General features: G+C 49.4%; 2 protein-coding genes and 1 long non-coding RNA gene across 7 annotated transcripts; 2 read left to right on the top strand and 1 right to left on the bottom strand.

The window, feature by feature from the left end:
* The first annotated feature begins 54 nt into the window (after positions 1-54).
* On the top strand, positions 55-11114 carry ABCF2 (ATP binding cassette subfamily F member 2). 2 transcript variants are annotated; one of them, XM_031613836.2, is made up of 15 exons: positions 55-198; positions 380-553; positions 2504-2716; positions 3478-3660; positions 3981-4152; positions 4296-4391; positions 5485-5587; positions 5675-5770; positions 5878-5997; positions 6516-6605; positions 7454-7564; positions 7809-7871; positions 8321-8449; positions 9587-9790; positions 10515-11114. In XM_031613836.2, the coding sequence occupies exons 2-15, from the start codon at positions 400-402 to the stop codon at positions 10650-10652; spliced, it is 1872 nt and encodes a 623-aa protein (XP_031469696.1). In that variant the 5' UTR covers positions 55-198; positions 380-399; the 3' UTR covers positions 10653-11114. The 2 variants fall into 2 exon arrangements, with proteins under 2 accessions (XP_031469696.1, XP_031469697.1); XM_031613837.2 differs by having other exon boundaries at positions 142-233.
* Positions 11115-11735: 621 nt separating this feature from the next.
* On the bottom strand, positions 11736-13942 carry LOC116242840 (uncharacterized). Its single transcript, XR_004169825.2, has 2 exons — positions 13698-13942; positions 11736-12416 (listed from the first exon to the last, which is right to left on the bottom strand). It is a non-coding gene; the product is annotated as an uncharacterized LOC116242840 (long non-coding RNA).
* Positions 12457-16965, top strand: H2BK1 (H2B.K variant histone 1). Of its 4 annotated transcripts, none has more exons than XM_090143351.1 (4): positions 12457-13126; positions 15558-15666; positions 15916-16056; positions 16692-16965. In XM_090143351.1, exons 3-4 carry the CDS (start codon positions 15937-15939, stop codon positions 16926-16928), a joined length of 357 nt encoding a protein of 118 aa, XP_089999477.1. In that variant the 5' UTR covers positions 12457-13126; positions 15558-15666; positions 15916-15936; the 3' UTR covers positions 16929-16965. The 4 variants fall into 4 exon arrangements, with proteins under 4 accessions (XP_089999477.1, XP_031469698.2, XP_031469699.2 ...); XM_031613838.2 differs by lacking the exon at positions 12457-13126 and adding an exon at positions 13982-14046; XM_031613839.2 differs by lacking the exons at positions 12457-13126; positions 15558-15666 and adding an exon at positions 13990-14046.
* Positions 16966-17881: the final 916 nt, after the last annotated feature.

The following is a 17881-nucleotide window of genomic DNA, read 5'->3' as shown; positions in this document are numbered from 1 at the left end:
TCCAACGGCACATCCGGGGCGGGGCCTGAGCCGGGCGGCGCGGTGCACGCCGGGACGCGCAGTGCCCTGCCCGGAGCGGCGCGGCCGCCCGGCGTGGGTGACGCTTCGCGCTCCGATTGGCCGCCGCGCCGGGGGGCGGGGCATGCGCACGCGGTAGCGGCTGTCCTGTTGCGACAGAAGGAAAGCGCGGAGCGGCCGGTGCGGGTTGAGCGGCGCGGGGCGGGCTGGGCCTGGTGCGGCTGGGCGGAAGGGCGCCGGGCGGGGATCGGCGCCGCTGGCGGTTCTCGACCCGGCCCGGTGGCGCCGCGTGCTCCGGGGCGGAGCGGGGATCCGGGGCGGGTCGGGGCGGCGCGGCCTAACGGCCTCTCTCCCACCGCAGCCGCTTCTCCCCGCCGCGCCATGCCCTCAGACCTGGCCAAGAAGAAGGCGGCCAAGAAGAAGGAGGCGGCGAAGGCCCGGCAGCGGCCCCGCCGCGCCCTAGAGGAGAACGGCGATGCCGGGACGGAGCCACAGGAGGTTCGGGCACCGGAGGCCAACGGAACGCCGCTGCCAGGTGAGAGGCAGTACTGCCCGATCCCGGCCTCGCCGCTACGGTTGTAGCCCGGCGGCGCCGTGTGCGTCCTGCGCTCCGGAGCGCCCCGCCGGGGCCGTCTGCGGGCAGCAGCGGGGCCGGACTGCAGCGCACGGGGCCGGCTGTGCCTCCGCAGACGCAGCGCCCTGCAGGAGCCGCTCCCTTCTGTGTATCGGTGGGGCTCCGCGATCGCCTGTGCTCGGCTTCGTGCGGCTGTGGCGTTCCCTGGGGTCTCCTTTGGAACTGCCGGATAGAGGCAGAGCGCTGCCGGCACCCTCAGGCAGGCGCTGCCCCGAGCTCTTGGCACTTGAAGCCCGGCCCCGCTGGTTTCGTGCTGCAGCAGGCGCTGCGTTCTTTTTTTCACCGTTAAAGTCAGCGCTGCTGCGAACCTCCGTCCGTCCGTTTATCGGGGCTGTGTCTGGTCCGCAGGGGCCGAACTCCTGAGGACCGTGGGCGAGGTGAAGCTTACCGGGGCGGCGCTCTTCCTGCCCGGTGACCCGCGGACTGCTGGGCACGTGTTTTCCAGGAGTGAACGCTTCGGGCCAAGCGCATAGCGCGATGTTTATGGGGTGCTCAGCGCAGGACCCCGGGCGGGCAGAGGCCGTGCTGCGGGGAGCGCGGCGGAACCCTCTACCGAGATCCCGGCTCTTGGCCGCCCCCGTGAGCCCGGCGGACCCCCGCCGTCCTGCGCTGCCCGAGCGCCGCTCCCGTGCTGTGGCCGCGGGCGCCGCGTCCCGAGCCGCCGGCTGTGGGCGGGGCCTGGGCGCCCGCCCGGTCCGAGCCGCCAATCGCTCTCAGTCGTCCTGGGTCATTTGCATGTCGCGCTCCCATTGGTGGAGGCAGGGCGGCGCGGGCCGAGCGCTTTCGGCGCGCTGAGGGCTCAGCCGGGCGCGGGGCTGGGCGGCAGGCGGCGGGAGCCGTGCGGGTATCGGGCGGGTGGTCGGGCTGGAAAAAGCGACTCGTTTCTGTCAGCTCCCCGTGAAATCGTCGTTTATCCCGACGAGAACCGCATCGTGCCTCTCATCCGGTGAGCTTGCGGTGCTTTCAGAGGGACTTCCGCGGCGGCGCGGTTTGCGGCGCTCCTCCCCGTAGGCAGGGCTGGCCGCGGGGCTGTGCGGGGCCGCGGTGCTGCCCGGAGCGCTGCTGCAGGCGGCCCAGCCGAGCGGCGTTCCTCGCTGCGCTCTGACGGCACGGCTCTGCTCTGCTTAGCTGAGCGATGTGAAGGTCCTTGGTGCGCTTTTCTTCAAACGGCAGAGTGTCATCGGGAGTGGAAATGGTGCTGTAAGTGCTGCAGCAGCAGAGGTGTGCCTCTGTCCTACAGCACGAGCAAACAGATGGGCGTGTTATCTTCTCAGAAGTTGGTGGGGTCTCTTCCAATGTTCTGCTTCTCTCTTATTTTTACTTCCTGCCCAAGGTCTCTTGAGGCCAGCCGTGTCCTTAAACTAGCGACCAAAAGTGCTGAAGCCTTTTCTCTATCACAGCCCTTTGTGCACAGAATCACAGAATGGCCTGGGTTGGAAGGGACCCCAAAGATGATGAAGCTCCGATCCCCCACCACAGCAGGGCCACTGACCTCCACATTTCATACCAGCCCAGGCTGCCCAGGGCCCCGTCCAACCTGGCTTTGAACACCTCCAGGTGCTCAGCCATAGAGGTCTGTCCCGCCATTTGGATCCCAGGCCAGCTGCTCTGGCTGCTCCCTGTGTTGCTTTGGCCAGCTCATGTTTTTGAGCGGCTGTAAGTCATGTCAGATTGCTACACCTCCATCTGCTGAACTGCAGAACTGAACGCTGTTGCTCTGGGCCTCCTCAGTATTTCTGTAGCAGTGAAGATGCTGCTTATTGTTATAGTCCTGGTCTTACTGGTTTAGGGGCTTACAGCTTCCTATGTGTTTGTGAGTCAGCAACACTTCTGATTCTTCTCTCCATACAGAAGTGGATGCTCTTACGAAAGAGCTGGAGGACTTTGAATTAAAGAAAGCTGCTGCTCGTGCTGTGACAGGAGTGCTGGCTTCCCATCCCAACAGCACTGATGTGCACATCATTAACCTCTCGCTGACCTTCCATGGCCAAGAGCTGCTGAGCGATACAAAACTTGAGCTGAATTCTGGGAGGCGATACGGCCTCATTGGACTCAATGGGATCGGTGAGTTGTGGGCCTCCTGGAGCTCAGTGAAGGTTCTGTGATGCTGAGAAGTTGGACAGATGCATGGGGTAAATGCTGGAAACCAGAAAAACAGCTTGTAGATGTGGGTGGGACATGGCATTGTCATCTCCTGCATTTCTCCATACATGGGCAATTGCTAGCAGGAGCATGAGGTCACATCCTGACTTTGAGCTGTGCTTTTGGACTGGTTTCTGTGGAGAGCAGGGTGAGATGCCTGGGATCTGTGAATGTCTGATTCCTTTTTGCAGGCTTTGTGTAGCAGTGTCAGTCAACCCAACACTGCTGCTATTGGCTGAACAAATGTCACAGTATGGAGTGGCTGGCAGTGCGTATAATTGCTGGGGAAGTAGTGCTGTATATGGAAAGGTGCAGAATATGGGTACAATTGAAGAAGAGCTAATAAGAGTGATGAGCTGTTTAACTTCCAGGCTCTCTAATGATAAGTATAATGTTTTCCTCTTATTAGAGGCTAATGCCCTGGTAACGGGTGTTAAATCTGGTTAGACAGCAAGAAGTATACAGCAAAGATAAACCTGTATCTGGGCAAGTGCTGAACTGCAGTGGTGTTGCTGTCTCTCTGATTTCTTATGGGCAAGAAGTTGTCAAGGATTTTCTTGGGTTGTGAAGGGAGAGAATAGTGTGATCTGATTGTATCTCATCTGTGGGTTGTTTGCTTTCTTTTTTTGTGGCATATCTTACTGAATCCAGCAGATAACTGTGGAGTGTCTATCTACACACAGGGAAATCCATGCTTTTGTCAGCTATTGGGAAACGAGAAGTGCCCATTCCAGAGCACATTGATATCTATCACCTGACCCGAGAGATGCCTCCCAGTGACAAGACCCCTCTACAGTGTGTGATGGAGGTGGATACAGAGCGGTCCATGTTAGAACGAGAAGCAGAGCGTCTGGCTCACGAAGATGGTAAAGCTTTTCAGAGTCCCTGTGGACAAGGGGCACCTAGTCCACTTTCCCTTCCCATTGAAGAAAAGGTCTTACCTGGGTTCCTTGGCAGTTTTTACAGTACCTCTTTCTCCAATTCCCTGTACTAGTTGAAAAGTCCTGTAGGATTCCACTTATTTAGATAATAATTCTATGCAGCTGCTTAAGAAGTATCTAAGGCATGCGAGTAGAGAGGTCAGAATAGTGGTGAAGCAGATGGAGTTTGAACTTTCTCAGTTGTACATACATGCAGCTGAGAGCCCATTATTGTTAGAAGTGCTGACAGGCAGGCTCTTTTTCAGCGGAGTGTGAGAAACTCATGGAGTTGTATGAACGTCTGGAGGAGCTGGATGCTGACAAGGCAGAAGCGCGGGCCTCTCGAATCCTACACGGCTTGGGGTTTACACCAGCCATGCAGAGGAAGAAGCTGAAGGACTTTAGTGGTGGCTGGAGAATGAGGGTAGCTCTTGCTAGGTGAGTAGTACAGTGCCTGCTGCCTCCTGGGAGAACGCCTGTCTGTTCCTCAAGCTCAAAGCCACATAACAGTTCCAAGAACTTAGAGCAGAGCTCAGAGGCTTTGGGTTTACATTATGCTGTCATCTTCCCTCTCCTTTTAGAGCCCTCTTCATTCGGCCATTCATGCTACTGTTAGATGAACCCACAAACCACCTTGACCTGGATGCCTGTGTGTGGTTGGAAGAAGAACTGAAAACGTAAGCATGGAGGAGTGTGCAGCTTCCATGGGTTGTGGTTTTCTGCACAAACATCTTGTCAGCATGTGAAGCAAGTGCTATAGAAATAATTGTCTATAGTTCTTGTGGCTACATGACTATACTGCAGTACCAGTTATACCATCATGTAGCTTTCTGCTATATCAGAACAGAGGGTTTCTTGACACAAGGGCAATGATTTGAAGACAAGCCTGTCTCTTTCTCGGTGAAGAAATAAGAAGTACTGGTTTATAATAAGAAGTACTGGTTTATACTTACCTACTGGTTAAACCTGCTGACCTCCTGAAGGCCAGGAGCAGGCCCTGGCAGTCCCTCTACTGGTGCTGTGTACTCTACCAGTAGTGTGAGCTTTCCAGACCTGGCTTACAGCTCAACTTTCTCCATATTGTTTTTGTGTTTTCACCAACTGTAGTGTCTGAGTCTCAGTTTCATCTTGTTATAGTATATCAAGGTAACTGGGTTTTGTAAACAAAGTTAAAATGTTAATGATTGGTTAAAATGTTTAGGAATGGCCATGAAATTTGATATCTGGGTTGTGCATTAAAAACATTGTGAATGCAAGCACGTGAGAAGGGCTTTTCTTTTGCAGAGGTTATTCCATCAGCTCTGTCAGTTGAACCTTCTGCAAGTCTGTTTGATAAATCAGATGTTTTAGGAGAGTAATCAGAACCTCTCTTTTTGGGAGGATGCATTTACCAGTCATTGCGCAGATTTGGAGTCTGTCTTAGTGTACCTAAAGGACAGTAGTCTGTAACAAGACAAAAATTAGAAGCAAAGGTTGGAATTTCTAAGAAGTGTAATACAGTGGAATTCTGCATCAGTAGCACTGATAATCCACCACACAGGTAGCCAACTTTTAACTCTTCGTGAGTATGGGGGAAGAGTGCTGTACAGTGGAGGGCATCTTACAAAGCTGGATGTAGCTACTTACTGCAGAATTCCTGAAGCCTTTCTAAGGCTGTTATCATTTTGCTCTTTGTTTGACTATAGATAGAAGAGGTTTGGTACACACAAATCCTTTGTCACCGTCCGGGCCAATGAGCAGTTCTTTTTATTAAGTTCTGTGGTGTCACAGGTTCAAGCGGATCCTTGTGCTGATATCCCACTCCCAGGACTTCTTGAATGGTATCTGCACCAACATAATCCACATGCATAACCGCAAACTGAAGTACTATACGGTGAGTGAATGGTGTTCTGTGCAGCTAACAAAAACAGGGATGCTATCCTCTGGGGTGTGTCTGATGTTCTGTGGTCCATCTTTTCAGGGAAATTATGATCAGTATGTCAAAACTCGCTTGGAACTGGAAGAAAATCAAATGAAGCGTTTCCACTGGGAACAAGATCAGATTGCCCACATGAAGGTATCTGCCTACCTGCATGAACATCTTTCCACCCATGCCTGTGGGCAGCTCTGTACCCCCTCAGCCATTTTGTCATGGCTTTTGGCTAACTCTGTATTTTGTTGCAGAATTATATTGCACGATTTGGTCATGGTAGTGCAAAACTGGCCAGGCAAGCTCAGAGCAAGGAGAAGACCCTTCAAAAAATGATGGCTTCTGGCTTGACAGAGAGAGTGGTAAATGATAAGGTGAGATCTCTAATAGGATTGCATCTAGAGATCAGTATAGGAAACTTGGTCTGGATAAGCAGAATGAACTTTAGCTGACAGCAGGAATGGCTGACACAGCAGAAAGAAAGAATGGAGTCCTCTTCTTCAGAAGGTTAAATTTACTGAGGTTAGTGTAGTGTTGAAGAGTTAAAGAGGAGAATTAATTTTTTCCAGTTGAGAGAAAGGGATTTGAGATACCAGTAGGGCTCTTTTGCAGACGTGAAAATAAATGTCTAAAAAATTGGAAATCTGGGAAGATGCTGAGAGTAACACCTGCTTATTTGAAGAGTTTAAGCCCCCAGTTGCTTCAAGGGAAAGAAATAGGGAATTGTTAGCCAGCAGATGAACTTGCATGAGTTGTTACAGGGCTCTTAGAAAGGTTGTGTTTTGTTACTTTGGTTTGAAGATAATACCTGTAATGAGGCATGGTTGTACTGGAATAACAGGGCTACCTTCTGCTCCAGGTTGTCTAATAAGTGGATATTCTTTCTTGACAGACTTTGTCATTCTATTTCCCACCCTGTGGAAAAATCCCTCCTCCTGTCATCATGGTGCAGAACGTCAGCTTCAAATACACAAAGGATGGGGTAAGTATAGAATGTGTGCCCTTGCAGCTTGGAAGGCAAATGGTATCCTGGGCTCCATCAAAAGAGGGGTGGCCAACAGGGACAGGGAGGTGATTGTCCCCCTCTACTCTGCTCTTGTGAGGCCCCATCTGGTATACTGTGTCTAAGTCTGGAGCCCCCAGTACAAAAAAGACAGGGAGCTGTTGGAGAGGGTCCAGAGGAGGGCCACGAAGACGGTCAGGGAACTGGAGCACCTTCCCTATGAAGACAGGCTGAGGGAGCTGGGCTTGTTCAGCCTGGAGAAAAGAAGGCTGCGGGGTGACCTCATTGCAGCATTTCAATACCTAAAGGGAGCCTACAAACAGGAGGGGAATCAACTCTTTGAAAGGCTCGATAACTGCAGGATGAGGGGAAATGGTTTGAAGTTGAGGGAGCGGAGATTTAGGTTGGATGTCAGGGGGAAATTCTTTACAGAGAGAGTGGTGAGGTACTGGAACAGCTGCCCAGAGAAGTTGTGGATGCCCCGTCCATCCCTGGAGGTGTTCAAGGCCAGGTTGGATGGGGCCCTGGGCAGCCTGGTCTAGTATTAAATGTGGAGGTTGGTGGCCCTGCCTGTGGTGGGGGGGTTGGAGATTCATGATCCTTGAGGTCCCTTCCAACCCTGGCCATTCTGTGATTCTGTGTGCATGGGTCATGTGAAAATCATGTGTATCTGTGCCTTGTTTGGAAGTGTGAGGCTTTTGGGATCAGACTTCTTGGCAGTGTTGATACTAAGTCTGCTGGGGACGGAGCTGTACAGTTACACGGGTAGTAGATTTTGGGTAATAGTGGAAAGGCATATTGTGTATAATGATTTATGTGGCTTGCAGCCATGGATCTATAACAACCTGGAGTTTGGGATTGACCTGGATACCCGTGTTGCTCTTGTTGGACCCAATGGAGCTGGAAAGTCAACACTGCTGAAACTGCTCACGGGAGAGGTATGCTTACAGCATTGTCTTCCCTGTTTTGGCCTTTTATTCTTTGGGTAGTCTTCAGTGGGTCAGCACTTGTTTATCACGGTACTCCATCAGACTTTAGAACTTCCAAAGGGCTTTCTCTGTCACATTGTATATTCAGACTGCATCTTCTGTACTGGGGAGGAGATGGATAGATTCTGTTCATTCTGGCATAGAGTGAAAGGAGGGATTTCATGGTGAAATAACTTTTATCTTCCCCTTCTAGTTGCTGCCCACAGATGGGATGATTCGCAAGCATTCACATGTGAAGATCGGTAGATACCACCAGGTACTCCCTGTGGCAACCATCAGGGACATGAAATACTGGGGAAAAAGCTGCCAGGAATGAGGAATGTTTATCCTTTCCTCCTGCTTCTAAGGCCCATCTCGCTGCTGTTCTTCTGTGCCTTGAGCTTGGGGAGGAAACTGTTCTGCTGACAGAATGGGGTCTATCCAATGTTCTTGTCCTGAAAAGAGGCTTGATGTGGTTCTTTCTGTTTAGCCTCTCACCTTGTACAGCAGAGATAGTTGCCTTGTGCTTGATATTGGACAAGTCTGTTATTCTGAGGCAGTACACTGCTCCTGGAAAGGAGTCTCCTTCCCTAACAGTTCAGCACAGTGTATAATCTCTTGTGTTCTGCTGCCTAGCTGGTACCAGAGAGATATAAGGGGGGGGCTACTTCTGACCAGGAGGTGGGTGGCATGCACAAGCTGAAGCTGACTCTTCTTCTCTGTCAGCACTTGCAAGAGCAGTTGGACTTAGACCTCTCACCCCTGGAGTACATGATGAAATGCTACCCAGAAATCAAAGAGAAGGAGGAGATGAGAAAAATCATTGGCAGATATGGTCTGACAGGGAAACAGCAGGTGAGTATAAGCTGTTGAAGGTTTCTTTACTCATTTGGGACGTAGAACTACTGCATTTTCTGTTGCACTGCTGATGTCTGTCAGTGTGATGCAGTATGGAGTATGGCATGTCACAGCATCTGAATGCTTTTTCCATCTCCAGTTTTAAAATTGGAAGAAAATAACTCATGGCTTACAGGAACTTTGCTGTCTTAATGTCAGCTGGGATGGAATTGTTTTATTCAGAGGCCTGGTATGATGTGGTGTTTTGGTTCTAGGAGAAACACAACGTTGTTAACACTATAATGTTCATAGTTGCTGCTAAGCAGTGTTGTACTGAGCCAAGGCCATTCTCAGCAAAGGACCCCAGGAGCTGGGAGGGAACAGAATCAGAACAGCTGACTTAAACTGCCAAAGGGATATTCCATAATGTATGACATCAAGCAGAAAGAGTTTTTAAGGGGGTGGGAGTTCATCTCTCTCTCTCCCAATTCTTGGGGGCTATCTGGGCATCGGCTGGGGAGGTGGTGAGCAATTGCTTGTGCATCGCTTATTATATACATTTTTTGGTATTTGCCATAATTATTATCCTTTTTTTTTTCTCTCAATAAATAGTTTTATCTCAACCTATGAGTTCTGCAAATAACTGTGTAGTGCTCAGCAACCTGCTGAGTTAAACCACATTTCTGTTGAAGCAGTGTGTTTTTGTGTTGAAGTGGGTGACCCTCCTCAATCTGGGTTGAGGAACAGAGACAGGTTGTGGCATAGTGCTAGCTTAAAACATGTTTTAATTGTAGCTTGAACTAGCTTGCTTATTTCTGTTTCCGAGGTGAATGCCAGTAGAAGAGGCAAAAGTAAGTTTAGGCTTGTGTCAGGATTGAATGAACAGACAGAGCTCATCTAAAACTGCCCTCTGACCTCTAACAGAAGCTGGGTCTTGGGGTGGACACCCCTTTTTCAGAAGCCCCTGGAATTTCCTTGTTCTGCTGATTAAGGAAGCCTAGTCTAGGTGTACACCTGATGTACCTGTCCTCTCGTGCCGTGCATCTTCTGCAAACACAGTTTGAGATGTGAATGTTTTCTGATCAGTGTGGCAGTTTAGGAACTGGTGCTATTCAGTTTCCTTGCAGAGCTGCAAACAGTGTCTTTGTCTGTCAGGTGAGCCCCATCCGGAACCTCTCTGATGGGCAGAAGTGCCGTGTGTGCTTTGCGTGGCTGGCCTGGCAGAATCCCCACATGCTTTTCCTGGACGAGCCCACCAACCACTTGGACATAGAAACAATAGATGCTCTGGCAGATGCTATCAATGACTTTGAAGGAGGAATGATGCTTGTCAGCCACGACTTCAGACTCATCCAGCAGGTAAATAGAGCAGTGAATTTTTGCAAAGCACCTTACCAACATTCTGAGTAATTAAATCAGGGTTTTCAGTTAACTGGCTGTTCTTTATCCCAAAAAGATATGTGAGTGAAAAAAGTCATGATTCCTTTGCCATGTTTGTGTCGAATAATTACTTGGCCTCAGAGAACACTTGAAAGAAGAAACAAATACTACTACTAAAGAATAATTTAAATGGAAATCATGCTGTGGAAGCTCTAGCTAGGTTGTTCGACACAGTACTGGAATAATTTTAGCAGAGTTTTCTTTATCACTTTGTCTGCACAGGTGAAGGAAGTTGCTTCTGTTGCACATAAATGTCAGTTGCTGATTTATCAGCTATAGACTTGTCAGTAAGTTCAGCTATGATTTTGTTTTTCAGTGCAGCAAATTCAAATAGTTCATGTCAAGAGCCACTTTTCTTCAATTCCCAATTTAGCAGGCAATTAATTTCTTTTTCATCCACAAACAAAAGAAATGTTGAAGAGTCAAAGACTGTTAGTTCTAAAATCTTATATCCATTGCTCAGAAAACAACAGATAGATATTTCCCTGCAGATATTTTTCTTTGGTAATTGAATGTATGAAACCTAGTACTCTTTCCTCATCATACTTCAAATAATAGGTTTTGGTTAATTTTATCATGTTGGTAAAAATCGGAGAATGCTGCAGTATAACCTCTCCTCCCTGTCCTTGTGCGCTCCTTTCAGGTTGCTCAGGAGATCTGGGTCTGTGAGAAGCAGACAATCACCAAGTGGCAAGGTGACATCCTCGCCTATAAGGAGCATCTCAAGTCCAAGCTGGTGGATGAGGATCCGCAGCTCACCAAGAAGACCCACAACGTGTGAGCTCAGAGCAGCTGGCCAGGTTCTCTCCACGTAGACTGACAGTGGCCAACGCGACTCGCTCACCTGTTGACTGGAGTGGGACTGCTGCTATATGTGGCTGTGTTCTAGGATTGCTGCAATACTGCTTCCCCTTGACTTGCCTTGCACCTCTATCTGGACAGATCTCTTCTCTCCTGATCTGGCTTAATTTGGGCAGCCATTTCCCATATTTAGATGTCCCATCTGAGCCAGGCCTTGGAATCCAGTGGCCTGTGCTGTGGCAGTTAGGGTGTCTGAGTTGCAGTGATACAGAAGTGGAGACCCCGGCCCAGCTTATCCTGCATCTTCCTCCCCAGTTTCTGCTTCAGTTTAGATACTTCACTTCAAACTCCTCTGGCCTCGGTTTGTTTTTAACTATTATTTAACAGTGTAATTACAAGATCTGCCTGAGAATCCATCAGTCAATAAAGAGGGAAGAACAGTCTCGTTTTGTGAGCTGTGGTAGTTCCTGGGGCATGCTGGGGCTCATCAGCCGATACTGGGCTTTACCAAAGCTCACTGTTACCAAAGTCCTCTTGTTATGACCAGAAATTGTGCTATATGTGAAGGGGTGAGGAGCTCTGGCATTGAACACAGCAGAGCAGAATTCACTGATGGAATACTGGGGCTTCCAGGTAATGACAGAAGGGGGAGCAAGCTACACATGCTTTTGTTGTTGTTAATAGATACAGCTTGAAAGATTCCAAAGATTGGAAAGTAGAGATGAAATGTAGATCTATAGAATACCAGTGTGTGTGCTCCGCAACAGAGCAGCTTTGATGCATGTTTTTTTTTCATCTTGAATTTAAGGGGCCTAATACAAGGCTCTCAATAAATCAGGATTTTTGGGTTATGAATTATTTATTTGTTCCTAACAGTTTACCTAAATAACATTAATCAGCTGAAGTTAGTTTAACATCTATTTTTGTTCTGAATAACAAATTCTTAGAAAACTTAGTGTTAAAGCTGTACCTTCTGCCAGAGCAACTTGAGTAATTTCTTGAATAAAATATCTTTCTTGTGTATTTTTAAAACAATGAGAATACACTAAAAAAACCCATCCTGTATGATCATGAGTTATCATTTAATTACTACACATGAGAATGGCAGCACGAGGCCACGGGAGGCTCACGTAGCCCAGTACTGTGTTCCTGCCCTGCAGGAATCGTGGCTGGACTTACTTGGAGTGCTTTCTCAGCTGCCGGCTGTCTGCGGCTTTGGCTTCGAGCAAAGCATTTCCTTCTTTTATTGAAAGAGACCATCCAAGCTGTGGATGGCTGCTATGGAAGCACTGCATCGCCCATGGGAGAAGTGTCACTGGGAGAGCCACAGAACATCATGACTTGTTGATCATTTTAGTTCCGAGAGGAGATAAAGTGTTTGCTAAGAAAGTAATGCAGGTTAATGTAAATGCTGTTCAAGTTCCTTATATGGAAAAGTCTGAATTGCGCTGAAAAGTCATTTAAATGAAAAGTAATTTAAAGTCACTGCACAGTGTAGTACTGGGAAGTTAACAGAGGTGGTGATGGAGAAAAAGCCACAAGCGAGTAATTAACAGGTTAAGACCCGACTGGTGTCACTGAACTTGAAACAAGAGCAGATTAATGAGTGTCTTCATTAGTTCTGCTCTCCGGGTTTTCAAAAGATGTTGGTGAGCTGGAAGGGTGGCTGTGAGAACGACGAGGTCTGGAAGTCCTGCCTGAGGCTGAAGCTGCTTTTTCTTAGCAGTGACGCCACGCTTCAGATCTGTAGCCGGGGGGGCAATAAGAAATGCAGGTTATCACCTTAGACTGAGCTCTCTGAGAACAGTACTCTGAGGAAGACACAGGAATGTTGGGATGGCAGATAGGAGTTGCAGAATTCTTCTAGATGATGCAGCAACTATGAGAGCTGTTAGTTGTCTGCTGATGTGAAACAAAAGTTCTGAGTTGCAGACCAGCTTCTGATTGAGCAAACAAGGCCCAGAGCTTCCTGTTCAGAGCAAAGTGCCTGTAACTGCACTAGAGGTCACAGTACACTAAGCTTTGTTGAATGGAATATGAGTGCATGTTTTAGCAGTTCCATTTTTCATCCTTGGCCTATACCTGTGCAGTGGTGACCATTTGTTCTATGGAAACAGCTGTGAACACGACCCGGAGTGGATTGCTGTGCCTGGGCAGTGGCATTCTGTGCTGTTTGCGCTGGGGCTTCCCTGAACAGGCAGAACCATATCTAGGCACACTGTGAGAAAGCAGTGGCCTGGAGTCTCTGCGTGTTACTCTTGTTTGTAGAATGGAAGTGAAGTTGCCTCGTACCAAACTATGGCCAAAGGTGGCAGATAGAATATCAGGTACAGAGCTGTGGGCTTCCCTCACCTCTGTGGTGTGAGTCAACACATACATCACAAAAAGAGCACGAGGATGAGTCTGGCCCAGCACACAGCTTTCAGATGGACAGACTCTAGAACATCCAATCTGGTGAAATTATGTGTTACATACATGGGTGTGAAAGAAAGGAGATGTTAATTCCCTAAAATGGGGAATACGAGTGTGACTGTACTGCTCCATCCTTGCTGTGTGACATCTTGTGCTCAATCCAAGCAATGCCACCAACAGAGCTTCCCTCTAACTAAGCAGTTTGTCAGAAATGCAGTACAAAACTAAAAAAAAAAAAAAACCCAAGCACAGAATCACAAAATTGCCAGGGTGGGAAGGGACCTCAAGGATCATGAATCTCCTACCCCCCTGCCACAGGCAGGGCCACCAACCTTCCCACCTAATGCTAGACCAGACTGCCCAGGGCCCCATCCAATCTGGCCTCCAGGGACGGGGCATCCACAGCCTCTCGGGCAGCTGTTCCAGTACCTCACCACTCTCTCTGTAACACACACAGATGCATCTTTGTGACAACAGCTAACAGCTCCATTAGCACTGGGGAGCATTTGTGTGCTCTGACTGGTGGAAAAGCAGTGCTGGGTACAGCGTGCAGCCCCCCACCACAAACAGCATCTCTGCTATTTACAGCTTGGTATATGGGAGGTGGATGTACCTCAGAATGCCTGTGCTGTACCCAACCAGTGCACAGCCTCTTCCAAAAGAAAAGTGGAGTTGTGGCATGCTCCTTACGCCCAGTGTGAGTCCACCAGCATCTCTTGATGTTGACAGACTGCTGAATGTGCTGCTCCCATTCCCAGAAGGATGTGCTGCCCATTATAGTCTATGCCCAAGCTCCTCCTTTTCCACAGATGTGCTGCCATGACTGTTCCAGGCCGTCCCAGGTGTTCAGTTGCTGGGTACAAGAAGCCCCTCCCTAGATCCCATTTGTAGCTGTGACATCAGTAGGGGTGGGCAGTCAGATGCCTCCCTTTGAGGACTGTCCTAGAACAAAGCTGAGCTTGGTGAGATGCTGTAGGCCATGATGACGGTGATGGATGAGTATGGCTCCCAAATTCAGTCCAGGATGTGCAGCAGGCAGGACTGCCTGTCCAGGCTGGCTGAGCTGTGGGAGGAATGATCTACCTATAGACTTCAGCAAAGCCTTTGACACGGTCTCCCACAGTATTCTGCTGGATAAGCTGGCAGCCCGTGGTTTGGACAGGTACACTCTTCGCTGGGTAAAGAACTGTCTGGATTGCCAGGCCCAGAGAGTGGTGGAGAATGGAGTTAAATCCACTGGCAACGGCTCACAACTGGAGTTCCCCAGGAGTCGGTTCTGCATTTTGGCCACAACAACCCCAAGGCAACACAGCAGGCTTGGACAGAATGGCTGAAAGACTGTGTGGAAAAAACAGACCTGGGAGTGTTGGCTGACACTCAGCTAAGTATGAGCTAGCCATGTGCCCAGTTGGCCAAGAAGGCCAATGGAATCCTGGCTCGCATCAGAAATAGCGTTGCCAGCAGAGGCAGGGAAGCGATCAACCCGCTGTACCCAGCCCCGCTGAAGCTGCATCTGGAGTGCTGTGTTCAGTTCTGGGCCCCTCACAGCCAGGAAGACAAGGAGGCTCTGCAGTGTGTGCAGAGAAGGCAGTGGAGCTGTGAGGTCAGGAGCACAAATCTCACGTGGAGCAGCTGATGGAGCTGGGATTGTTCAGTCTGGAGGAGGCTTGGGGAGACCTGATGGCTCTCTACAACTGCCTGAAAGGAGGTGGTGGTGAGGTGGGGGTCGGCCTCTTCTCCCATGTAACAACGGTATGGTGAGAGGGAACAGCCTCAAGTTGTGCCAGGGGAGGCTCAGGTTGGATGTTAGGAGCAGGTTCTTCTCTGGAAGGGAGGCCAGGCACAGAAACAGGCTGCCCAGGGAGGTGGTGGAGTTGCTGTCCCTGGAGTTGTTCAAGAAACGTTTGGATGTTGTACTGAGGGACATGAGTTAGTGGGGAAATGTTGGTGGCAGGTGGACGGTTGGACTGGATGATCTTGGAGGTCTTTTCCAACCTTGGTTGTTCTATGATTCTATGACTATAGCCTACAAAGAGGAGGGGAATCAACTCTTTGAAAGGGTGAGTGACAGCAGGACAAGGGGAAATGGTTTGAAGCTGAGGGAAGGGAGATTTAGGTTGGACGTCAGGGGGAAATTCTTTACGGAGAGAGTGGTGAGGTACTGGAACAGGCTGCCCAGAGAGGTTGTGGATGCCCCGTCCCTGGAGGTGTTCAAAGCCAGATTGGATGGGGCCCTGGGCAGTCTGGTCTAGCATTAGGTGGAATGGTTGGTGGCCCTGCGTGTGGCAGGGGGGTTGGAGATTCATGATCCTTGAGGTCCCTTCCAACCCTGGCAATTCTGTGATTCTGTGACTGCTGGCTGTTGGGATGCTTATAATGCTATCACTCCATTAGAAGCCCAGTGTTCCCCCTGTTTATTCCCTCCGTTTACTGACCATCCACTGACTGAATCACCTGTTCCACATCATAACAGTGGCGCAACACATTTGGCTGTGGGAGCAACACCTGGAGTGCTTCCTTCCACTAAAGCAGGAATCCTTTCCTCTAAGCCCCTGGGGAGACCCAGAAGCAGACCTTCTCCGGTACGTCTGCCCATGTGAACAGGGCACTGCCACTCTTACCTGTGTCTTTACCCATGTTACCTTCAAGCTTCTCAGCTCTGAAATTTCAGTTCAGTCAGCAACTTCCAAGCTCCTCACAGGCCAGCTTTCTGCCTGAGGGAATCATTGGGCACAGATGTGCACCCTTGGGGGCTGCACCTGGGGCTGGTGAGGGGCTGTGACCCTCCTATAAAAGCAGCCCAATGGCAGTAAGTTGTTGCTCTGCTTGAGCTTGCCTAGGGAGAGGCTGAGATGAGTGCAGAAAGTGGGAGGATGCATGGTCATGCTTCCTCCTCTGGTGACAAGAAGTCCAAGAGAAAGACTAAGAGAAAGGAAACTTATTCAGTCTATATCTACAAAGTACTGAAGCAGGTGAGTAAATATTTCCCTGTGTTGAGGGCTGTTTCACATGTGAAGTTAATTCTGCCCGTTGCATTTAATCCTATAAAGGAGAAGAAAAGAAAATCTGCTTCTATATGAACTTATAAAGAGAGGGTACAGGAGAGCCATGGCTGAATCTAATGTGGGGAGTGGAAAAGGATCTTCCAGTAGGTGATGAGAGAGTCCTAGATCAGAAGAAGTTTCCTAGAACGAACCCCAGTGCATGACTCTGCATAAGGCAGTAACAGAAGAGTTGCTGGGGCAGGAGGAGCTGCTGCTGGCCTTGTGAACAGGAACTAAAATCTTTTTTTATCTTTCTGGAGGCTGTGAGAGTACACAACTTCTGTTGGGGAGAGAAGGAAAGGCATGTGAGAGGTGGCTGTGACTTGGAGCAGGGTGGCATTCCCCCCAGCCCTTGCAGGTTTGTTTCCACTGAGGACCTGTGCAGACTCTCTTTTCAGGACATCTCTTTATGCTAAAGGGACTGGCCACCAGTGTGAGACCTGTGGTCACAACTAGTTCTCCCTGGAGATACAAGGGGTGGCCCCATTCTTCTAAGATTAGTGTAGCCCTACTGCCTGTTGGAAGGTAGATGTATGTGACAGTGCTTCATTTACACCTTGCAGGTGCACCCTGACACAGGAATCTCCTCCAAGGCCATGAGCATCATGAACTCATTTGTCAATGACATCTTTGAGCGGCTGGCAGTGGAGGCGTCGCGCCTGGCTCAGTACAACCACCGCTCCACCATCACCAGCAGAGAGGTGCAGACAGCTGTGCGGCTTCTGCTGCCTGGTGAGCTGGCCAAGCATGCTGTGTCCGAAGGCACAAAGGCTGTTACCAAGTACACCAGCAGCAAGTGATGCTGTGTTGCAATAAAGCCTTCCTGCTCTGACTGCACTCTGTCTGTCGTGGTGCCGTGAGGACTGTGTAGTTGCTGTTGGGTGTTTCCGGAGAGGAAAGTGTACAAATTGCTTGCCCTAACCAGACCAGGAGGGGTGATGGTGTTCAGAAAGGCAAAGTATGGTTTTAAATTGCTGCCAGCTACTCTGAGAGGTGTTAAGTGGAACCTGGTCTGCTGGAGGTTGCATTGGGTGGATCTTCATAGGCAATCCAGAAAGAGGATGGAGCACGCATCTGCCGTAGCTTATCCCACAAGTACTGATTGAATCGTTTTTCACGTACTCTCTTTAAGATGTGGAAACCTCAGTGAGGGGGGTGGGGTGGGTGCAGCTGGGAAGCTGGGTAAAAGCCAATGAAGTTACTGTGATACCTGAGTGTTCTACAATGTCTTCTGCTGCAGCTCAAATAATTTATCTGTGGTCTCACCCCAACACAGTGCACAAGGATGAACTACCCACTGGGCTTGGCAGTTGGCTATTCTTTAAGAGTTTGTCCTCATAAGCATGATGAGCAGATGGGAAATCTTGTGCTGATATCATACTTAGCAGGAGGGAAACTGTAAGTCATATTTTCTATCGAGTTAGTATTGAGGGAAAACTTCAGTTTTCTTGAAGCTTAACTGCTGTTCATAGGGTTGGCTTCTGCTGATGAAGGGAAGCCAAAAGCTGATCTGAAAATCAAACCTGGTTCGGAGAAAGCTGCAGTTGGGGTGTTGGTAGGAGGCGTAACAAAAAAGCAGTGCAGACGGCAGGTAGAAGATGCTGACTGTCAGCGTAAAGTTTAAGCTTCTGTAGGTGGTAAATAAATACAAGATTCTCCATACAACGAACAAAAAAAAATCATGGGATGAAGAACAAGCAGTAAATGAAGTCATATATTTATTACAGACTTCTATTTAATCAAATATTGTGGT

Source organism: Phasianus colchicus, chromosome 6 (genome assembly GCF_987193195.1).
Source record: "Phasianus colchicus chromosome 6, bPhaCol1.hap1.1, whole genome shotgun sequence".
Classification (NCBI taxonomy): domain Eukaryota; kingdom Metazoa; phylum Chordata; class Aves; order Galliformes; family Phasianidae; genus Phasianus; species Phasianus colchicus.
The sequence above is the reverse complement of the archived record's forward strand: the minus strand, read 5'-3'. Positions and strand labels throughout refer to the sequence as shown.